Source organism: Amborella trichopoda, chromosome 5 (genome assembly GCF_054954075.1).
Source record: "Amborella trichopoda isolate Santa Cruz 75 chromosome 5, AtrichopodaSantaCruz75HAP2 v2.0, whole genome shotgun sequence".
Taxonomy (NCBI): domain Eukaryota; kingdom Viridiplantae; phylum Streptophyta; class Magnoliopsida; order Amborellales; family Amborellaceae; genus Amborella; species Amborella trichopoda.
In genome coordinates this window covers 9,652,248-9,670,132 of record NC_142340.1, presented here as the reverse complement: position 1 = coordinate 9,670,132, position 17,885 = coordinate 9,652,248, and the positions used below count along the sequence as shown (strand labels likewise).

The following is a 17,885-nucleotide window of genomic DNA, read 5'->3' as shown; positions in this document are numbered from 1 at the left end:
ATCAAAATGGCGTGGGGCACTGTAGTAGTCCTCCTTAGGGTGGAGAAAATCATTTTCTATACACACACGTATGTTTATGTGTGTATGCAAGTATGTAAATATGGAACAAACACTCGTGTGTCTGTGAGAAATAGCTGATATTGTTGGGATTATCTTATAATTTGGCTTGAAACATTGTACATTAGATGCTATACATGGCTGGTTTATGATGTTGATCTTTAAGGATATTAGTTTATTCAATGACTGGCATGTTTGCATTGCTTAGTTGTGGTGATGATGGACGTATTCTAGCTTGGAGTTGGAAGGAAATTCTGAACTCAGTCATGCCTTCGGATGGGAAAGGTAGCCTAAATTTTTCAAGTAATTCGTTTCCTTATTTTAACCAGTATTATTTAGTAGTTCTTCACCATTATTTAGTGGTTTCTTGCTCTTTGCATTGCCATTCTTTTATGTTCCTCTCCCTGTACATGTGCATATTATGCTTCTTCATGGAAATGTAATATATGAGTTGGTATATCTCAATAGATCATTTTACTTCTTAAGTCACTTATTCTTTTTTGTGAATAATTTACAATCATTAAACAAATATATCCCAATGCTCCAAAATTATTCTAGGGAATATCTTCTTTGGTGCCTATAAGGAAGCACTGCATTAGGTCAGCACTAAGGTCTACCACCAACTTTGGCATTTTTTTTTCCTTCTGTGATTCATGTTGATTTTGTTCATTCCAAGTAATTCCTCAAGTAAGGAATGAGTCTTTCTATTCCATTCTCAAAAACTTAATATGATATTGATATAGGGAACAAGGGTATTGTGACTTGGTCGAGTCGACTCGGATTCGGCCTCACCCTATGGGCGAGATGAGTTTCGCCTGAGTCTACTATACACCCTTGCTTGTACAGTTTATATATATATATATATATATATATATATATATATATATATGTACATTTAATTTTCTGGCCTTTAAACTTAATTCTCTGGCCTTTAGAAGCTTTCTCAGTATCTATTTCATCACTCTCTCAACCTAGGCCTACAATATGTAGTTGATCATGTTTCCCCTATGCTGCTTTAATTCCAGTGCCCTAAATCTTTTGAATGCTTCGATGTCCTTGAGATCTTCAAAGGCCAGCTCCCTTCTCTCCATAGACGTCATGAGCAAGATCCTCTTGTGAAGCATCTTTATCTTCATCTTGATTCTTATTATAGATTAGATCTCCTAAGAGATCTAGGTTGAATTCGAGTCGACTCGACCAAAACTTGGCACAAATCAGCAAACCTTAAACTTGACTGTAGTTCCTTGGCCTTGTTGTTGAAGAAACCTGAGCTCCAATGCCAAATTGATGTAAGGAAATTGATATAGAGCATAAAATAACAATGATTCAGGCCAACCGTAAGCTATCTCTTAGAGAAACCTGATGGTTCTCCTTGACCAAAAGCTAATCAAGTTGCAACAAAACACAAAAGCTTCCTTCTTTTCAACGTATTCGCATGAATGATAACTCAAGGGCCTCACACACTCTTAAATAATGTCTATGTTACTGTTCAAGGACATTAAATGTCCGTAAAATGAATAATGACAATTCATAAGTCATAACATTTTTAATGACAATTTTACCGCTGATTAAACAGAATATTCCATAATAAGTACTTTCTAACATCCCCTAAAAATCCTAAAATTATAAAAAACCCAAGAATCCTTATAACTACTTAAAGTCCTAACTCCTAAAACTAAACCCCCCCAAAAAAATTCGAAAAATACTTCCCTAGAATTTAATATGAAAAATTTAAAAATAAGAGACATCTTCTCCTGCATCAGATATTTAGAACTGAAGTTACTTGAGTTCATACTTAAACACTTCATGTGATATTTAGAGCTAAAAATTGTAGCCCGCAACTTTCTTGCATCAACAAGCATCTTATCTTCTACTAAACAGCTTTCTTTTTCTAAGATGGCTCTGTGTTATGTGTTTGAGTTTGTTGTGCGTGGGGTATGCGTGTTTATGTGTGTTTTCTTTGCTGTCTTAGCCCTAACTGTAAGCTGATTGTTCCAGTTTTCTTTTTATCTGTGTTATTTTTATATCTTCCTGCTGCAAAGAGACTATAAATAGGCACAGATGCATTCATGGGGATGTGGATAGACAACTGATACATTCATCTTTGTTTTTTACAACATGATGCATTTTCAAATTGAAATGTTGACTGTAATACTTGCTTCTTACAGGAAATTATTTTGATCCAGTTTTCTATTTGGTTAATCCTCAGCACAAGTGAGTTTTTGATTCTAAATATGGTAATCATTCGCTGATGTGATTTTCTTTGTCTTGAATTTTCATTTGTTTTAGAATAACAATATCATATAGGTAAGTCATTAATTATTCACCTATGTTTAAGTAAATTTATCACTTCCTGAATCAAAGTCAAAGGCAAAAATGCAAGTCCATGGATGGACATATTGGGACTTTTCTACCTAGCTGACCCCTTAATATTTATATTGTTGGGCTGGCAGATTTGATATACTACTACTCCCTGATATACCCTTTTATGTAGTTCTTGATGACATTCGCTCTGATGCCTGATCCTTTCGAACAGAATCCAGATGATGGTTCCTTTTGCCATGACAACAGAATCCATAGTGTGCTATCATCGATGCTTCATGTGTGAAATTTGTTGCCACGGAAGGCATTTGTTTCATTTTCCTTCATACTGTGTACACGTGAGAGGATTTTCCCCTCATATTGCATTTTTATGGTATTTCCATGTGTAATGATTATGTGTTCTTATTTTTCTTCCTTGTGTCATAGGCATGTCTTTACTTCCATTGGCAAATTGCTGGTAATACGCTTGTATGCTATAATGGGTTATAGGGATTGATCAATTTTTACTTAGAACTAGTATGTTACTTCAGATATTTGTGGATATGGTGGTTGTTAACTTCCCGTATCTTAACATGTGATTTGACATTAGTCATTGGGGCACAAGTGAATCGCATCTGCAATTGACCTATATGGCCTCTTGTTATATTGATTCAGGAATTGTTTAAATGAGAGACCTTATATCTTTGTCATGGTTGGCGTGCATCAAATCAGTTTTATCAAACGTCGGATGTGGACTCGATGTAGTCGGAGATGGATACGCTAGGCCAAGATGCAGTTTTGATCTGGGCACATCACCTCTGATGCAGTCAATAATTCTAAAAGATTTAAACATTATAAATAGAAGAATGTAAAGAAAAACATGTGTGATGTTATGTGATACTAGGCATTTAGTACTTATCTCCAATATATTAGCTGTTTGGGTCGCTTGATAACCTGATAAAGAGTAGGAAGGTTTGTTGTCTATGTTATTCTCTAAATATTCTAATGCAATTAACATGTAAAACGAACAATGCGATTCCATCCCATTCAATATATTAATTAATAAAACTCAAAATTCCAAATATTCATCACATAACATCCACACTACAGGTTTTAATCATCTTAGAAACATCATGTTGGACAACACTATGAATGGTTCAATGTATACACCTTGGATGTATACAATGTGTATAATGTTGATGCCAGGCTAAGCAAGCTGTAAAGACATTAGATTGGTGGTGTATACATTTCCTTTCATATACATATACAACACCATGTTGATGGGTATATACATCTTGTTTGTACATACAATACACATTGTCATACACATAGTCACTCTGTATGCCTTCACAGAGTATATTGTAATACACTATATGATGTATGCCTATACGTATATACAGTACTCATATGGTGTGTATATGGTATTAGACATAGCATATAATTAAAAATACACCATATAATGTATGCAATGTTTTAATTAAAAACCAGTCTGCCTGGCTCCTAGGCGCCTGCCTAGGTGGCCTGGAAAAAATATCCGCATGCCTAGACCTAGGCTATCCTACATGGGCGGATGTACTTGGGTGGGCGCTTAGGCGGGCGCCCAGGGTCGTAAGGCCTTTATCGTTTTTTTAAATCGCCCAAAAGGGCAAAAAGGGTCATTTTGACCCCCAAAGTTGTATAAAAACATTATGGGGTTTATTTTTAACCCCCAAAGTGAAAAAACAAAATCCTCAATATATGAAAACCCCCAAAGTGAAAGAAACTACAGGGCGTTCGAGTTCTAGGCGCCCGCCTAGGCGCTGGGCACCAAGCAGGCCACCTCGGGGCCTCCTAATGTTTTTTGAAACCTTGAATGTACATCTATGCATATATACAATACTCATATGGTGTGTATATGGTGTTAGACACAACATATAATTAAATATATATATGACATTGTAGATATGTAACTTATATATGTATATATGTATACATACACAAGAATGTATAAATATGTATACATACACATTGTGTGTGCACTTGTGTTATGCTGTGTACACACCAAATCTTGTTAATAATGTGGTGTATGTTAGGTGGAACAAGGTGTGTAAGTTTGGGTATAAAATGGTTCCAAGTGTTTTTTTTTTTTTTGTTTATTTGTTGTGGGGGAGGATATACCTGCCACATCCAAAACCTTGGCCAGTTTTTGTGGGAGTAAAAAGAACATTTGCCCCTGCTCGTGGTCATATTTCCCACCCACAGATGCATATGTGTGCACATTGCCTAGAATGCAATGTTCCCACACATGCAGGTGATGCGCCGCACATATGTGGGTGCATCACCAAATCCCTCTTATGTGGGTCCCTTGATGCAGTGCGGGATCTATAATACTTGATGCAGCCACAAAAGGCGTTATGCAGCTGCATTTGATGGCAGTTGATGCAAGGAAATTTGAGGGAACAAAACAATTAGCAAGAAAGAAACCAAACACAAGCACAAGTCGAAGAAACCTAGGGTTTCTTTTCCATACCCATCTAAAAGCCTACACTTTTCTGTTTTTCCATGTCTAAAAATCATGTGGAATTGACCCCCTCAAGGCCCCACACACCTTATAAATTATAATTCAATGTTTAAGGACATTACATGTCTCTAGTTTCTCGGAACTTAACCTCAGGGCCCAATCCAAAATCGTTTACCTTTCCACCCTGAAAAAGGAAGAGATCTACTGGTTCCAGAGATCCAGGGTTAAGTGGTTCAAAACAGGCGACCAAAATACAACCTTCTTTCATCGGATAGCAAACTGTCACCGTAGGGACAATACCATCTAGGTGCTCAAAGTCAACAATTGCTTTCTGACTCAACCTTTACAAAATTGAGCAGGCCATCATAGATTTCTTTCAATCTCTTTACTCTCAACCCTCTGGCTCGAGGCCTTGAATGGATGATCTCACCTCCTGACTTTGAGGGAGGACTTAGCAGCCTCTTTGGGACAACCTTTCGCTAAGGAGGAGATCCTCCAAGCCCTCAAAGCCCTTGCTGTTGACAAAGCCCCAGGTCTTGATGGATTCCCTATTGCCCCCTTCCAAACTTTTTGGGGCACTTTTTGTCCCGACTTTAACAATTTCTTCCAGGAATTTTTTCATAGGGGAATCATTCACAAAGCCATAAATGCCACCTTTATAGCCCTGGTGCCCAAAATTGAAGGGGCTGAGGAAATCAAGGACTTTCGACCCATTAGCCTCCTGAACTTCACCTACAAAATCCTGGCTAAAGTCTTAGCCTCTAGACTTCAGAAAGCTCTCCCGATAGTTATCTCTCCTTCCCAATCTGCCTTTATCCAAGATAAGCAAATCTTGGATGGGGTCTTGGTAGCTAATGAGTGTCTCCACTCTAGACACCTAGCTAAGAAACCTGGTTTAATCTTCAAAATAGACTAGGAGAAAACCTACGATCATGTAGACTAGTCTATTTTGGATGAAACCATGTCGAGGATGGGCTTCAGAGATCGCTGGAGGAGGTGGATGAGGGGATGTTACTCTAACCCCCATATATCCATTCTCCTTTACGGATCACCGAAAGGTTTCTTCTCAGCTCACAGGGGACTCCGTTAAGGGGACCCCATATCCCCTATCCTCTTCGCCATAGCCGCAGACGTCTTCTCTAGATCCCTCTCTCACCTCTACCAGCACGGTCTCCTTCTGGTTTCACCACCAGCAACCACGGTCCCTTGGTGTCACACCTGCAATACGCATATGACACCTTGGTTTTCCTTGACGCCACCCGTGAGGAGATCGACACCCTCAAACTCTTTCTCCTGTGCTACCAGTCAACTACAGGGTTTAAAGTCAACATGAGTAAATCCAAGATGATGGGAGTTGCTTTGACTCCTGACGAGGTGGCTACCCTCATTCCAGACTGGGACTGCAAAGTGGAAGATCTCCCCTCCACCTACCTTGGTCTTCCTTTGGGGCTTGGGAACCCAAAATGAGTCTTTGGTCCCAGGTCCTTGATAAAGTAGAGAGACGCCTCTCCACTTGGAAAGGTAGGTATCTCTCACCAGTGGGCAGATGCCGGCACTGGGGACTTTCTTATGTCATTGTTCCAGATGCCGGCACAAGTGGCCAACCGCATAGAACTACTGATGTGAAACTATCTTTGGCTTGGCCAAGCAGAGAAGACTAAATTTCACTTGGTAGCTTGGGATAACATGTGCCTTCCAAGAAAACAAGGGGGCCTAGGGATTCAAATCCTCAGAAGGCATAACACAACTCTCTTAGGTAAATGGTGGTGGCGACTGGCCACCCAACCGCATGCTATTTGGGCCCAAATTTTGCGCAAAAAATACAAAATCCAGAATGATACTTGGTACCAAAGAGCATCAAAAAACAGAGGGCGTTCGGAGTGTGGCTGTCTTTAGCTTCTTCCCTTCCACTTTCAAAAGGCACATTAGATTCCACGCTAGAGTTGGCACCAAAGTCAAATTCTGGAAAGAACTTTGGATTGGTACTTCACCTTTGTGCAAAGCCGTCCCCTCCCTCTTCCTCTTCCTCTCCTCTGATGGCAAGTCTATTGTCGCTGACAAACTGCCTATTGTTGGTGGCAGAAGAACTTTGTCACACCCGAAGAATTTACAATACAGATATTCCTGAGATGTGACAGTCAAAACATATATACATTTCTTGATAGGACAAATTTACAGTGGTGAATTCTTACAAAGTAAAAAAAGAAAGCTTAAGCACAACTACAATATCTTCCAAAGTTGATCCTGACGAGCACTCATAATGAAACCGCAGTTATCCTGAAAAAAATGTTTACCATAGTTTGATGAGTTTGGCTACTCAGTAAGTGATCATCATAATCCTAAAAATAATTATGGTTGAAAGATATCAATATTTTCAAAAAGGAGATCTATTAACAGTAATGCATTAACAGTTTCACTTTAAAAAAAAATGCATAATTAAGTATAATCTGAATAATTGAAATGCATATAACATTTTAACAGTAGTGCATAATTCAAAGGATTTCACAAAATACCCTACTGGCGTCCCAAGTAGGTCACCTATATACCCCATCAGCGTCTTGATGGGTCCACTTAATCCCTATCGGCGTCCCAAATAGGTCCACTTAATCCCTGCAGGTCCACTTATACCTCACCGGCGTACGGATAAGTCCACTTAATCTCTACCGGCGTACCGGATAGGTCCACTTATACCTCACCGGCGAACCGGATGAGTCCACTTGCATACCTAAAGTATTTCTAAATCTCTTTAAACATTCGAAAGCAGCAATATCATGTACTCAACATATCACTGAATTATTAATATGAATTTCACTGAAACCATTAATAATAGTCACTTCCAATAACATTTCAAAAACACCCAGTCAAATATTTTGAGCTCAAATTCAGAAAGGTTGTAGTTCGTAAAACATTCTAGCATAATTGCCAATCTAATATGTATAGAAAGACTCTTATAGAAATTCAAGAATACGGAATCATCACAATTTATGGGATGTCAATTCGCAAATAAATATTTCACAGACAATGCTATAATCCATTGCAAAAATATCAGTTTTCAAATAATAAGGCAGTCATTTGCACACGAATTTTACAATGTCTAAATATTAAAAAATAGTAGAAAGAAATTTCACAATTTTAGTAAAAGCAGAAATATCACATTTATTTCTAATAATATTACAGTATCTAAAATTTCTAACAATAGACAAGAAAAATAAATAAATTTATTTCTAAGAATTTACGGCATTTAAAATTTCTAACATAGATAAAATATCACAATTCTATTAAAAAGATTGTTTTTCGAGACAATGAGGTTGCTTGCGCGTAAAATTTATCGCGCCTAAAATTCGTGATAATAAGTAAAAGTAATTTTTTCATTTCATTTTAAAAAAAACGAATTATTTTTCAAGATAATGAGTTCACTTACCTAAAATATTTGAGATGGAGCTTCCGATAAAAATTCGGCTAGAGTGAGGAGCTCACTGCGTTTCGACTAGAGAGAGAAAGATCTCAAAAAAAATTTTCTAAGGTGGGAGTCCTCACCTTTTCGAATTTAAATTCTTATAACATATTATTATATTATTTTATTAGGCTCCACCTCATACGTGAGGTATAACCATAATATTACGCGAGAAACGATTAAGGCCCACGTCAACTAAGGACGTGGTAAAAGAAAGGAAAAAGCTTAAACCAAAAGCTTTTGAAGATAGTGATGGTCCTTAAGGACCATCATGCTCATATGAACCATCACTTATTAAAAGTTTCTTTTTTCTCTCTTTTTTTTTTTTTTTTTGAAATTTTAGGATTATTACATTCTCCCCCCTTAAAGAAATTTAGTCCTCTAAATTTGTGTACCTGATTACTGAAAAAGATAGGGATATTTTTATCTGATATCGTCTTTTCGTTCCCAAGTCGACTCCTCTCTAGAATGGTACTGCCATAATATACGAGCCAAAGGAATCTCTTTGTTGCGCAACACTTGTACCCTTCTATCCAGTATCAAAATTGGCTACTCAATGAAGGATAGGTCCTTCTTGATCAGTAAAGGTTCATATTTCAAGATATGGGATGGGTCGGGCTGATATTTTCATAGTGATGATACATGGAAGATATTATGGATGTTTGCCAATTTGGGTGATAAGGCAAGTCTATAAGCAACACTTCTGATTCTTTACAGGATTTCAAATGGTCCGATGTAACATGGGCTCAACTTTCCTTTCTTGCCAAATCTCATAATGCCTTTTATTGGTGAGATTTTTAGGAAAACTCGATCACCTTCCTCAAATTCAAGGTCTCTCCGTCGGTTATCGGCATAACTCTTTTGCCGACTATGAGCTGTTCTGAGCCTTTCTCGAATTAATGTTATCTTATCTGTGGTTACCTGGACATATTCTGGTCCCAAAAGCTTTCTTTCACCAACCTCGTCCCAACATATGGGTGACCTGTATTTCCTTTCATACAGGGCTTCATATGGTGCCATCTGAATACTGGCTTGGAAGCTATTATTATAAGCAAACTCAATCAGGGGTAAATGGTCATCCCAGCTTCCTGTAAAGTCAATGACACAAGCCCTCAGCATATCTTCCATGGTTTGGATGGTCCTCTCCGATTGTCCATCAGTTTGGGGGTGAAAGGCAGTGCTAAAAGTGAGTCTCGTCTTTATGGCTGATTGTAGCCTAGCCTAAAATTTAGAAGTAAACCGAGTATCCCTGTCCGATACAATACTGACCCTAACTCCATGCAACCGCACTATTTCCTTAATGTACAATTGGGCAAGTCGATCCAAATTGTACGTCCGAATCGGCAAAAAGTGGGCAGCTTTGGGCAGCCGGTCCACAATGACCCAAATGCTATCATGTCCTGAATTTGTTCTAGGCAAGCCAAAGATAAAATCCATAAAGATGTGCTCCCACTTCCATTCTGACATGGGTAAAGGCTGCAACAACCCAGCGGGCCTTTGATGCTCAGCTTTTACTTACTGGCATGTTAGGCACTTAAACACAAATAGTGTTACCTCTTTTTTCATATTATTCCACCAAAAGGTTTTCTTCAGGTCCTGATACATTTTAATACTTTCGGGATGTATCGTATAACGAGAGTGATGTGCTTCTTCCAAGATAGCTTTCTTTACACTCTCATCATTCGGGATACAAAGCCGACCTTTGAATCTTAGCAAATCATCACTATATATAGAGAATTCTTCTCTCTTTCCCAGCTTCACCTCTTCTACAATTATAAGCTGAGGGTCTTTCTTTTGTGCCGATCGAATCTGTTGGATTAATTGGGGTTCTACCTTAACGTTGGCAATCATACTTACCACACCATTAATGGACGGAGTCGGATGCCAATCCACTATTTTCTCTAACAATCTCATTTCTTGGATCATTAGATGAGCTAAGACTCCCGTAGATTTTCTACTTAGAGCGTCGGCCACAATGTTAGTTTTTCCTGAATGATAATGGATTGTGCAATCATAATCTTTTAAGAAATCCATCCATCTTATCTGCCGCATATTTAAATCCTTCTGAGAGAAGAGATATTTCAAGCTCTTTTGATTCGTGTATATTTCGAATTGCTCACCATATAGATAATGCCTCCACATTTTCAAAGCGAATACTATTGCAGCCAGTTCCAAGTCATGAATTGGATATCTTTTCTCATATTCTTTCAACTGTCTGGATTCATATACCACTACTTTCCCATATTGCATTAATACACAGCCTTTATGTGAAGCATCACTATAAATCACAAATCCCCCACTCCCCTCAGGAATAGTTAAAATAGGTGATGAAGTTAATCGAACTTTTAGTTCTTGAAAACTCTCCTCACATTCACTTGTCCACTGAAATTTGATATTTTTCTGTATCAATCGAGTCAATGGGGTTGCAATTCGAGAAAATCCTTCTACAAATTTTCTGTAATATCTTGCCAATCCCAAAAAGCTTCGAACTTCAGTCACATTACTTGGTTGTTTCCAATTAACAACGGTTTCAACCTTTGAAGGATCAACTGATAGACCTTCCTTTGATATGACATGTCCTAAAAATGTCACTTGCTCAAGCCAAAATTCACATTTACTAAGTTTGACATACAATTTCTTTTCTCTTAATATTTGCATTACCATTCTTACATGTTGCTCATGTTCCTTCTGATTTTCGGAATAAATTAAAATATCATCAATGAATACCACAATAAATTTATCCAAAAAAGGCTTAAAGACCCGATTCATCAAATCCATAAATGCAGCCGGTGTATTGGTTAATCCAAAAGGCATGATTAAAATTCATAATGGCCATACCTTGTTCTGAAAGCTGTCTTGGGAACATCTTCACTTTTAATCTTAAGCTGATGGTATCCAGATCTAAGATCAATTTTTGAAAACATTTGTGATCCTTGTAATTGATCAAATAAATCATCAATTCTAGGTAACAGATACTTATTTTTCATTGTCACTTGGTTCAACTGCCTATAATCGATACACAATCTCATGGTCCCATCTTTCTTTTTAACAAACAGTACCGGAGCACCCCAAGGTGACACACTGGGCCTGATAAAACCTTTATCTAATAATTCTTCCAATTGTTGTTTAAGTTCCTTAAGTTCTGCATGTGCTATTCTGTAAGGTGTCTTAGAAATTGGGGCTACCTCTGACAATAATTCAATAGAAAATTCAATTTCCTTGTCCAGCGGTAATCCTTGCAATTCTTCAGGGAAAACGTCGGGAAATTCTCGGATAACCGGAGTGGTATCCAAATTTATCTCTTCCTTCCTATCTTCTTTGATATAGGCAAAAAAACTTTGACTCCCTTTTCGAAAGAGGCGATTATCTCGAATACAGGAGATTAAATATGATGGGGAGTCTTCTTTGATAGCATTGAAGTGAAATACTGGTTGATTCGGAATACTAAAGGTAGCCATTTTCTTGTAACAATCAATACTTGCATGGTATGCAGAAAGCCAATCCATGCCTAAGATTACATCAAAATCTTGAATTTCTAGGAGTATTAACTCAACCAACAGATCCTTTTCTTCTATCTTTATTACACAGGATTTATACACTATATTGGTATCACTTGAATTTCCCATCGGTGTGGCTATCTTTAGAATGTATTGTAATTGTTCTGGTTCTACCTTTAAGTGGCATGAAAAGTGTAGTGACACAAATGAATGAGTAGATCTAGGATCAATCAAAACATGAGCTATTTTTTGGAAGATAATAAGAGTACCTTGGATCACTGATTTTGAGGCCTGAGCGTCTTGCTGGGTGATCGCAAATACTCTTCCCTTCATCTGAGGCTTTTGAGTTATCTCTCCCTGCTTTGGAAGCTGTTGCATCTGTAAGCTAGAATGTTCTCTAATCCGGTGTCCCAATTTTCCACATTTAAAACAATCTCTATTCCAATAACAAGGGCTCGATCCATGGTTTTTTCCACATGTTTACATGATTCTATTGGGCTTTGAAGTGGCAAGCGCCTTGGCTTCTTGTTTGCCCTTTCAAACTGATGTCAATTAGATGGTGTGGGTCTAACCTGACTTTTCTGATTTTTCGTCTTTTGGTAATCTTCAAAATCTTTTTCGACAATTTGGGCTCGATCCACTATTTCAGTATAAGTTCTCAATTTTAAGACTGATATTCTGCTTCTAATAACTGGCCTGAGACCCCTTTCAAATTTTTTCACCTTTCTTACCTCATTGTTAATCATATGTGGTGCAAACCTGGTCAATTCAGTAAACTTGGATTCGTATTGTGCTACTGTCTGGTTTCCTTAGATTAATTCCAGAAATTTCATTTTTTTTTTGTCTCGAATAAAATCTGGGAAATGTTCATTAAATGCCTCCAAAAATACTTCCCAAGTCAAGGGTTTATTTTCTCTGACCAATACTCCTTTTGCCATTCGCCACCAAGGTTGTGCTTCACCTTCTAACATAAAAACTGCCAAGGCCACCTTCCTATCATCAGGACATTCCATTACCTCAAATATTTTTTCCAATTGTATAATCCATCCCTCATCTTCCAGTGGGTTTACAGTACCCTTAAAAGAAGGTGGGTTCAATTTCTTAAATTGTTCGATATTACTCTCACCATTTCCCGTAACTGACTGCTTGGGTGGATTGTTGTTTTCCATCTAATGTTGCATTAAAGAAACCATATTTTCCAAAGCTTTGTGAATTCCTTCTATATTAGCTTCAGCTATTCTGGATCTTGACTCCGTCCCAGTCTGTACACGCAATAAATGTGATTTTAAGTACATTCTTTTTAAATTTCCTAAGAATCTTAAACCTCTTGCTCTGATACCATATTTTTCACACCCCAAGATATAACTGAAATTATTAATATGAATTTCACTGAAACCATTAATAACAGTCACTTCCAATAACATTTCAAAAACAGTCAGTCAAATATTTTGGGCTCAAATTCAGAAAGTTAGCAGTTCGTAAAATATTCTAGCGTAATTGCGAATCTAATATGTTTAGAAAGACTCTTATAGAAATTCAAGAATACGGAATCATCACAATTTATGGGATGTCAATTCGCAAATAAATATTTCACAGATAATGTTATAATCAATAGCAAAAATATCAGTTTTCAAATAATAAGGCAGTCATTTACACATCAATTTTACAATGTCTAAATATTCAAAAACAGTAGAAAGAAATCTCACAAGTTTAGTAAAAGCAAAAATATCACATTTATTTCTAATAATTTTATAGTATCTAAAACTTTCTAACAATAGACAAGAAAAATAAATAAATTTATTTCTAAGAATTTACAGAATTTAAAATTTCTAACATAGATAAAATATCATAATTCTATTAAAAAGATTATTTTTCGAGGCAATGAGGTTGCTTGCGCATAAAATTTATCTCGCCTAAAATTCGTGATAATAAGCAAAAGTAATTATTTCATTTCATTAAAAAAAAAAAGAATTATTTTTCACGATAATGAGTTCACTTACCTAAAATATTTGAGAGGGAGCTTCCGATAAAAATTAGGCTAAAGAGAGGAGCTCACTGCATTTCAACTCGAGAGAGAAAGATCTCAAAAGTTTTTTTCTAGGGTGGGAGTCCTCACCTTTCCGAATTTAAATTCTTATAACATATTATTATATTATTTTTTTAGGCTCCACCTCATACCTGAGGTGTCACCATAATATGCGAGAAACGATTAAGGCCCACGTCAACTAAGGACGTGGTAAAAGAAAGGAAAAAGCTTAAACTAAAAGCTTTTGAAGATAGTGATGGTCCCTATGGACCTTCATGCTCTTATGGACCATCACTTATTAAAAGTTTCTTTTCTCTCTTCTTTTTTTTTTTTTTTTGTTTTTTTTTTTTTGAAATTTTTGGATTATTACAAACTTGGTGTCCTTCCGCAGACACCTCTCAGAGGACGAGTGCACCCAATTCCTACTTCTACTAGGTACCTTATCCTCCCACTTCCTCCCCTACTCCGGCTGTGATTCTTTGGTTTGGAGCCTTTCCCCTACTGGCCTCTTTTCTGTAACCTCCTTCTACAAAGCCCTCATTCAACCTCCAACCTTCCCCCTCAACCCCACCTCTATTTTGTCGAAAGCATGGTCCTCCATAGCTTCTCCTAAGATTCAGTTCTTTTGTTGGATCGCCTGCTCTCATAGAGCTCTCACAGTTGACCAATTACAAAGAAGAGGTCTTTCCTTACCAAATAGATGCGTTCTTTGCCTCAGGGAGGAGGAATCCAACCCTCACCTGTTCATTCTTTGCGACTTTTCCAGTCATCTGTGGTCACTAGTACTCCAACTTTTCGGCCTCCAATGGGTTGCTCCACCCTCGGTCAAAGCTCTCATCACCTACAACTTTGATTCTCAGTGGCCCTCGGCTGGGAAAATTTTATGGAAGGCCACAGTGGCAGCAACAATCTGGTCTCTATGGCTGGAAAGGAACAATAGGATCTTCAATGGGGCTCAACTACAACAGTCAAGCCCTATTATACAAGATAGTCTCGTTAACCACTTTCTGGGCTTGTCATCATACATCCTAGGAACACTTTCTTCCCTCACTGGAAGAACATACTCAAACATAGACCTCCCAAATCCCCAAGAATCAACAGATGGCGACCCCCACCAGAGGGCAGCATTAAGCTGAACTTTGATGGCTGCTCTTTAGGCAACCCTGGTCCCTCAGGCGCAGGGCGTGTTTTCAGAAACAGTCAGGGCTTTGTCCTTTTTTCTCTCTCGACGCATCTTGGGACTTTCGACTCTCAATACGCAGAAGCCATGGCTCTCCTTCTGGGATTGAGAAACTTTAATTCTTCTTGGGGCCCTACACTGATTGTGGAAGGAGATTCTTCTAACACCATTTCTTGGGCAAGAGGCTTGTCCCCCCCTCCTTGGCAATTGTCCTCAATCTTTGATGAGATCTCATATTTATGCAGGGTTACCAGCGTCTTATGGCAGCACACCTGGAGGATGTCCAACAGTCTCACAGATCTACTGGCGAAGGAGGGAGCTAGCTTGCACTTGGACTCCCAGACTAGGTCCAACTCCTTTTTTGTTCAGGACCTTAGCAGTACCGACTCTAAGACTAGGTCCAACTCCTTTTTTGTCAGGACCTCTACAGTACAGTCTAGCACCTCTTTTTGAGCAAGCCTGTGCTTAGTTTTTTGTATATCTCATTGTATATCATGTAAAATGGGCGCTTCTTATAAGCCTTTACTGTTTGTGGACCACGGGATGGTGTGCTTTCAGTCATACCTCTTATAAACTCCCATAAGAAATACAAAGCTAACAATTCTCAAAAAAAAAAAAAGGACATTACATGTCCATACAATGATTACAATGACCTATATATATCTTACCTTAAACTTAAATTTCATAATGACAAATTTACTCATGTGAATACTAACCATGAATAATACTTATGAATAGTACTTGTGAATAGTTCCTATGAAATAAACAAAAAAATATAAAAACTCTAGAATCCCTAAAAAACTAGAAACCCTAGAAATAAGCCCTAAAAGCAAACTATAATATACATCCTTTAAAATTGAATGAAAATAAAGAATAAGAAGAATTTTTCCCTCCATCAACAATGCATCAAAACTTGTGTTACTTCATGAAGAATGGCACTAGAGGTGTAGGGATCATGGTTGATCACTTTGAGTTTGGGTTAGTGTTGTTCTTTTACTTATATATTAAATTGGGGTTAATTTAGACTTTTTGTTTTATGGGAATTGTTGGGTTAATTTTGTCATTGACTTATCTAGTTGGCTAGGATTCGTTTAAATGAAGGTAGGATTTGAAGTATTACTAAGCTGTGTCTGACGCTTGCGTTTATGGTTCTCTTTATATATGTGGACTGTTATAAACATGAGGAGGTGATTACATAATCTCTTAAAATGAAAAATTGTTTGGTTTAGATTCCCCCCGGAGTGAGTGGGCTTAATCTCTCAACTTTGGGGTGGACTTCCTTTGGCCAAGAGATAAGGCATATTCTCTGAACACATTTACTTTTTGTTTTTTATATTTTTCCCTTCTTTTTGGCTTACAAGCCACAAAAAATGGTTGACAATATTCTTGGAACAAGTTGCTGCCATGCCCCTCCACAGTAATTGATGATATACTGTAATAAATCTTGGAGCACATGTGGATCAAGCCATCATGAGTTCGCAAGATGAGACCTATAGTTTGAGAATTGACCTTCGATATGGAAGATCAGTCATCAGACACAATTTTGGTATCAAACAAAGGCTACGTTAAATTTCATTTACCATCTTGAAGAGTGATGCAGGAGCAAATGCCTCGTATTTTGAATGTTTCATATTAGAATTTATGGATGTTTAATTTTGGGGATTTTTGGGGTTTATTTTTTTGGTTCTTAAGTTTTTTATGGATTTTAGGCCTTTTTTTAAAAAAAAAGATTTTTAGGGAGCTATTTGGAAAAGTTGTTACAAGTGGAATTATTTATTTTTATCAAGGATAAAAATGTCATTATGAATTTTTGATGCGAAAAGGTGGGAAATTAAATCTACCCCCTTTTTGATCCTTTAACAAGACAAAAATCATCTACAAATAGAGGAGAATATGGCTATAATCAAGATAAGGGGAAGAAAAAACTCTTCTCTTCTTTCATAAAAAAACTCTTTACAAGATACCAAGTCTCTTTCATGAGGGGGGTTCTCCCACCTTAAATACAAATACAACTAAAAAAGAAAAAAGCAAAAAAAGAAAGAAGACCTAAAAGTTATTCCTCTCGCTCTCTTTCTATGCCCATGTTAATATCTCCCTCTCTTTCTCCCCATGTGCTCTCTCTCTCCCCATGTGCTCTCTCTCTCTTGTAACTCCCCCATAAATCTCTCTCTCTAAATTACGTAAATCACCCCTTCCATAACTCTCATATTTTCTCTCTCGTAGATCTTCTTTTTAAGGAACTTTCTATAACCCTCATGTGATCAACGCTCCACCCATCTTCTCTTTCTAACTTAGGTAACAACTCCACCAGGATAGGACCATGAAATCCTAGAAACGAAGAAAGCTACATATGCCAATCCTAAAGAAAGTAAACCCTTAAATGCCCATGACAAAATAAAAATCCCTTTCTAACCTCAATATGGATATCCCTCAAAATTAACCCCAATAAAAGAGAAAACGTCTATCCATATACTTGAAATTAAAATTTAAATTAAAATAAAATAAATCAAAATTATTTTAATCAATCTAATTCTTAAACGTGTCAGATGCGATTTACATCAATTTTGTTTTAATTAGGACTTCTATTAGAGTTGAGATTCTTGGGTCTAAGCATTGATTAAAAAGCGGTCCGCCTAGCGCCCAGGCGGGATGGGGCGCCTGGGCAGACCAATTAGGCGGGTTGCTCTTGGGAGCTTCCGCCTGAGGATCCTAGGTTCTCGCCTAGTACCTGCCTAGGCGGGCGCCTAAGGGATTGCGCTCGACTAAGTGAAAAAATACCCATCACTTGGGGTATTTTTGGTTGTTTTTTTTTTTTGGATTTTAAAAATGCATGAATATGCATATTTTGTATAAAATATATACCTGAAACA

General features: G+C 37.5%; 1 protein-coding gene across 50 annotated transcripts in view; it reads left to right on the top strand.

Moving 5' to 3' along the window:
* The window catches only part of DWA1 (DWD (DDB1-binding WD40 protein) hypersensitive to ABA 1), a 71,652-nt gene that overhangs the window by 14,929 nt on the left and 38,838 nt on the right, over positions 1-17,885 (top strand). For 48 of the 50 annotated variants that reach the window (XR_016055913.1, XR_016055903.1, XR_016055902.1 and 45 more), the window contains 2 exons: positions 266-342; positions 2,226-2,271. Coding sequence is in view for 14 of the 50 variants with exons in the window: in XM_088867392.1 (XP_088723518.1) it covers positions 266-342; positions 2,226-2,271 (123 nt within the window). In the remaining 36 variants the exon portion in view is untranslated. Of the gene's footprint in view, positions 1-265; positions 343-2,225; positions 2,272-2,593; positions 2,718-17,885 lie in introns of all 50 variants that reach the window. The other 2 variants (XR_016055918.1, XR_016055917.1) reach the window with 1 other exon arrangement.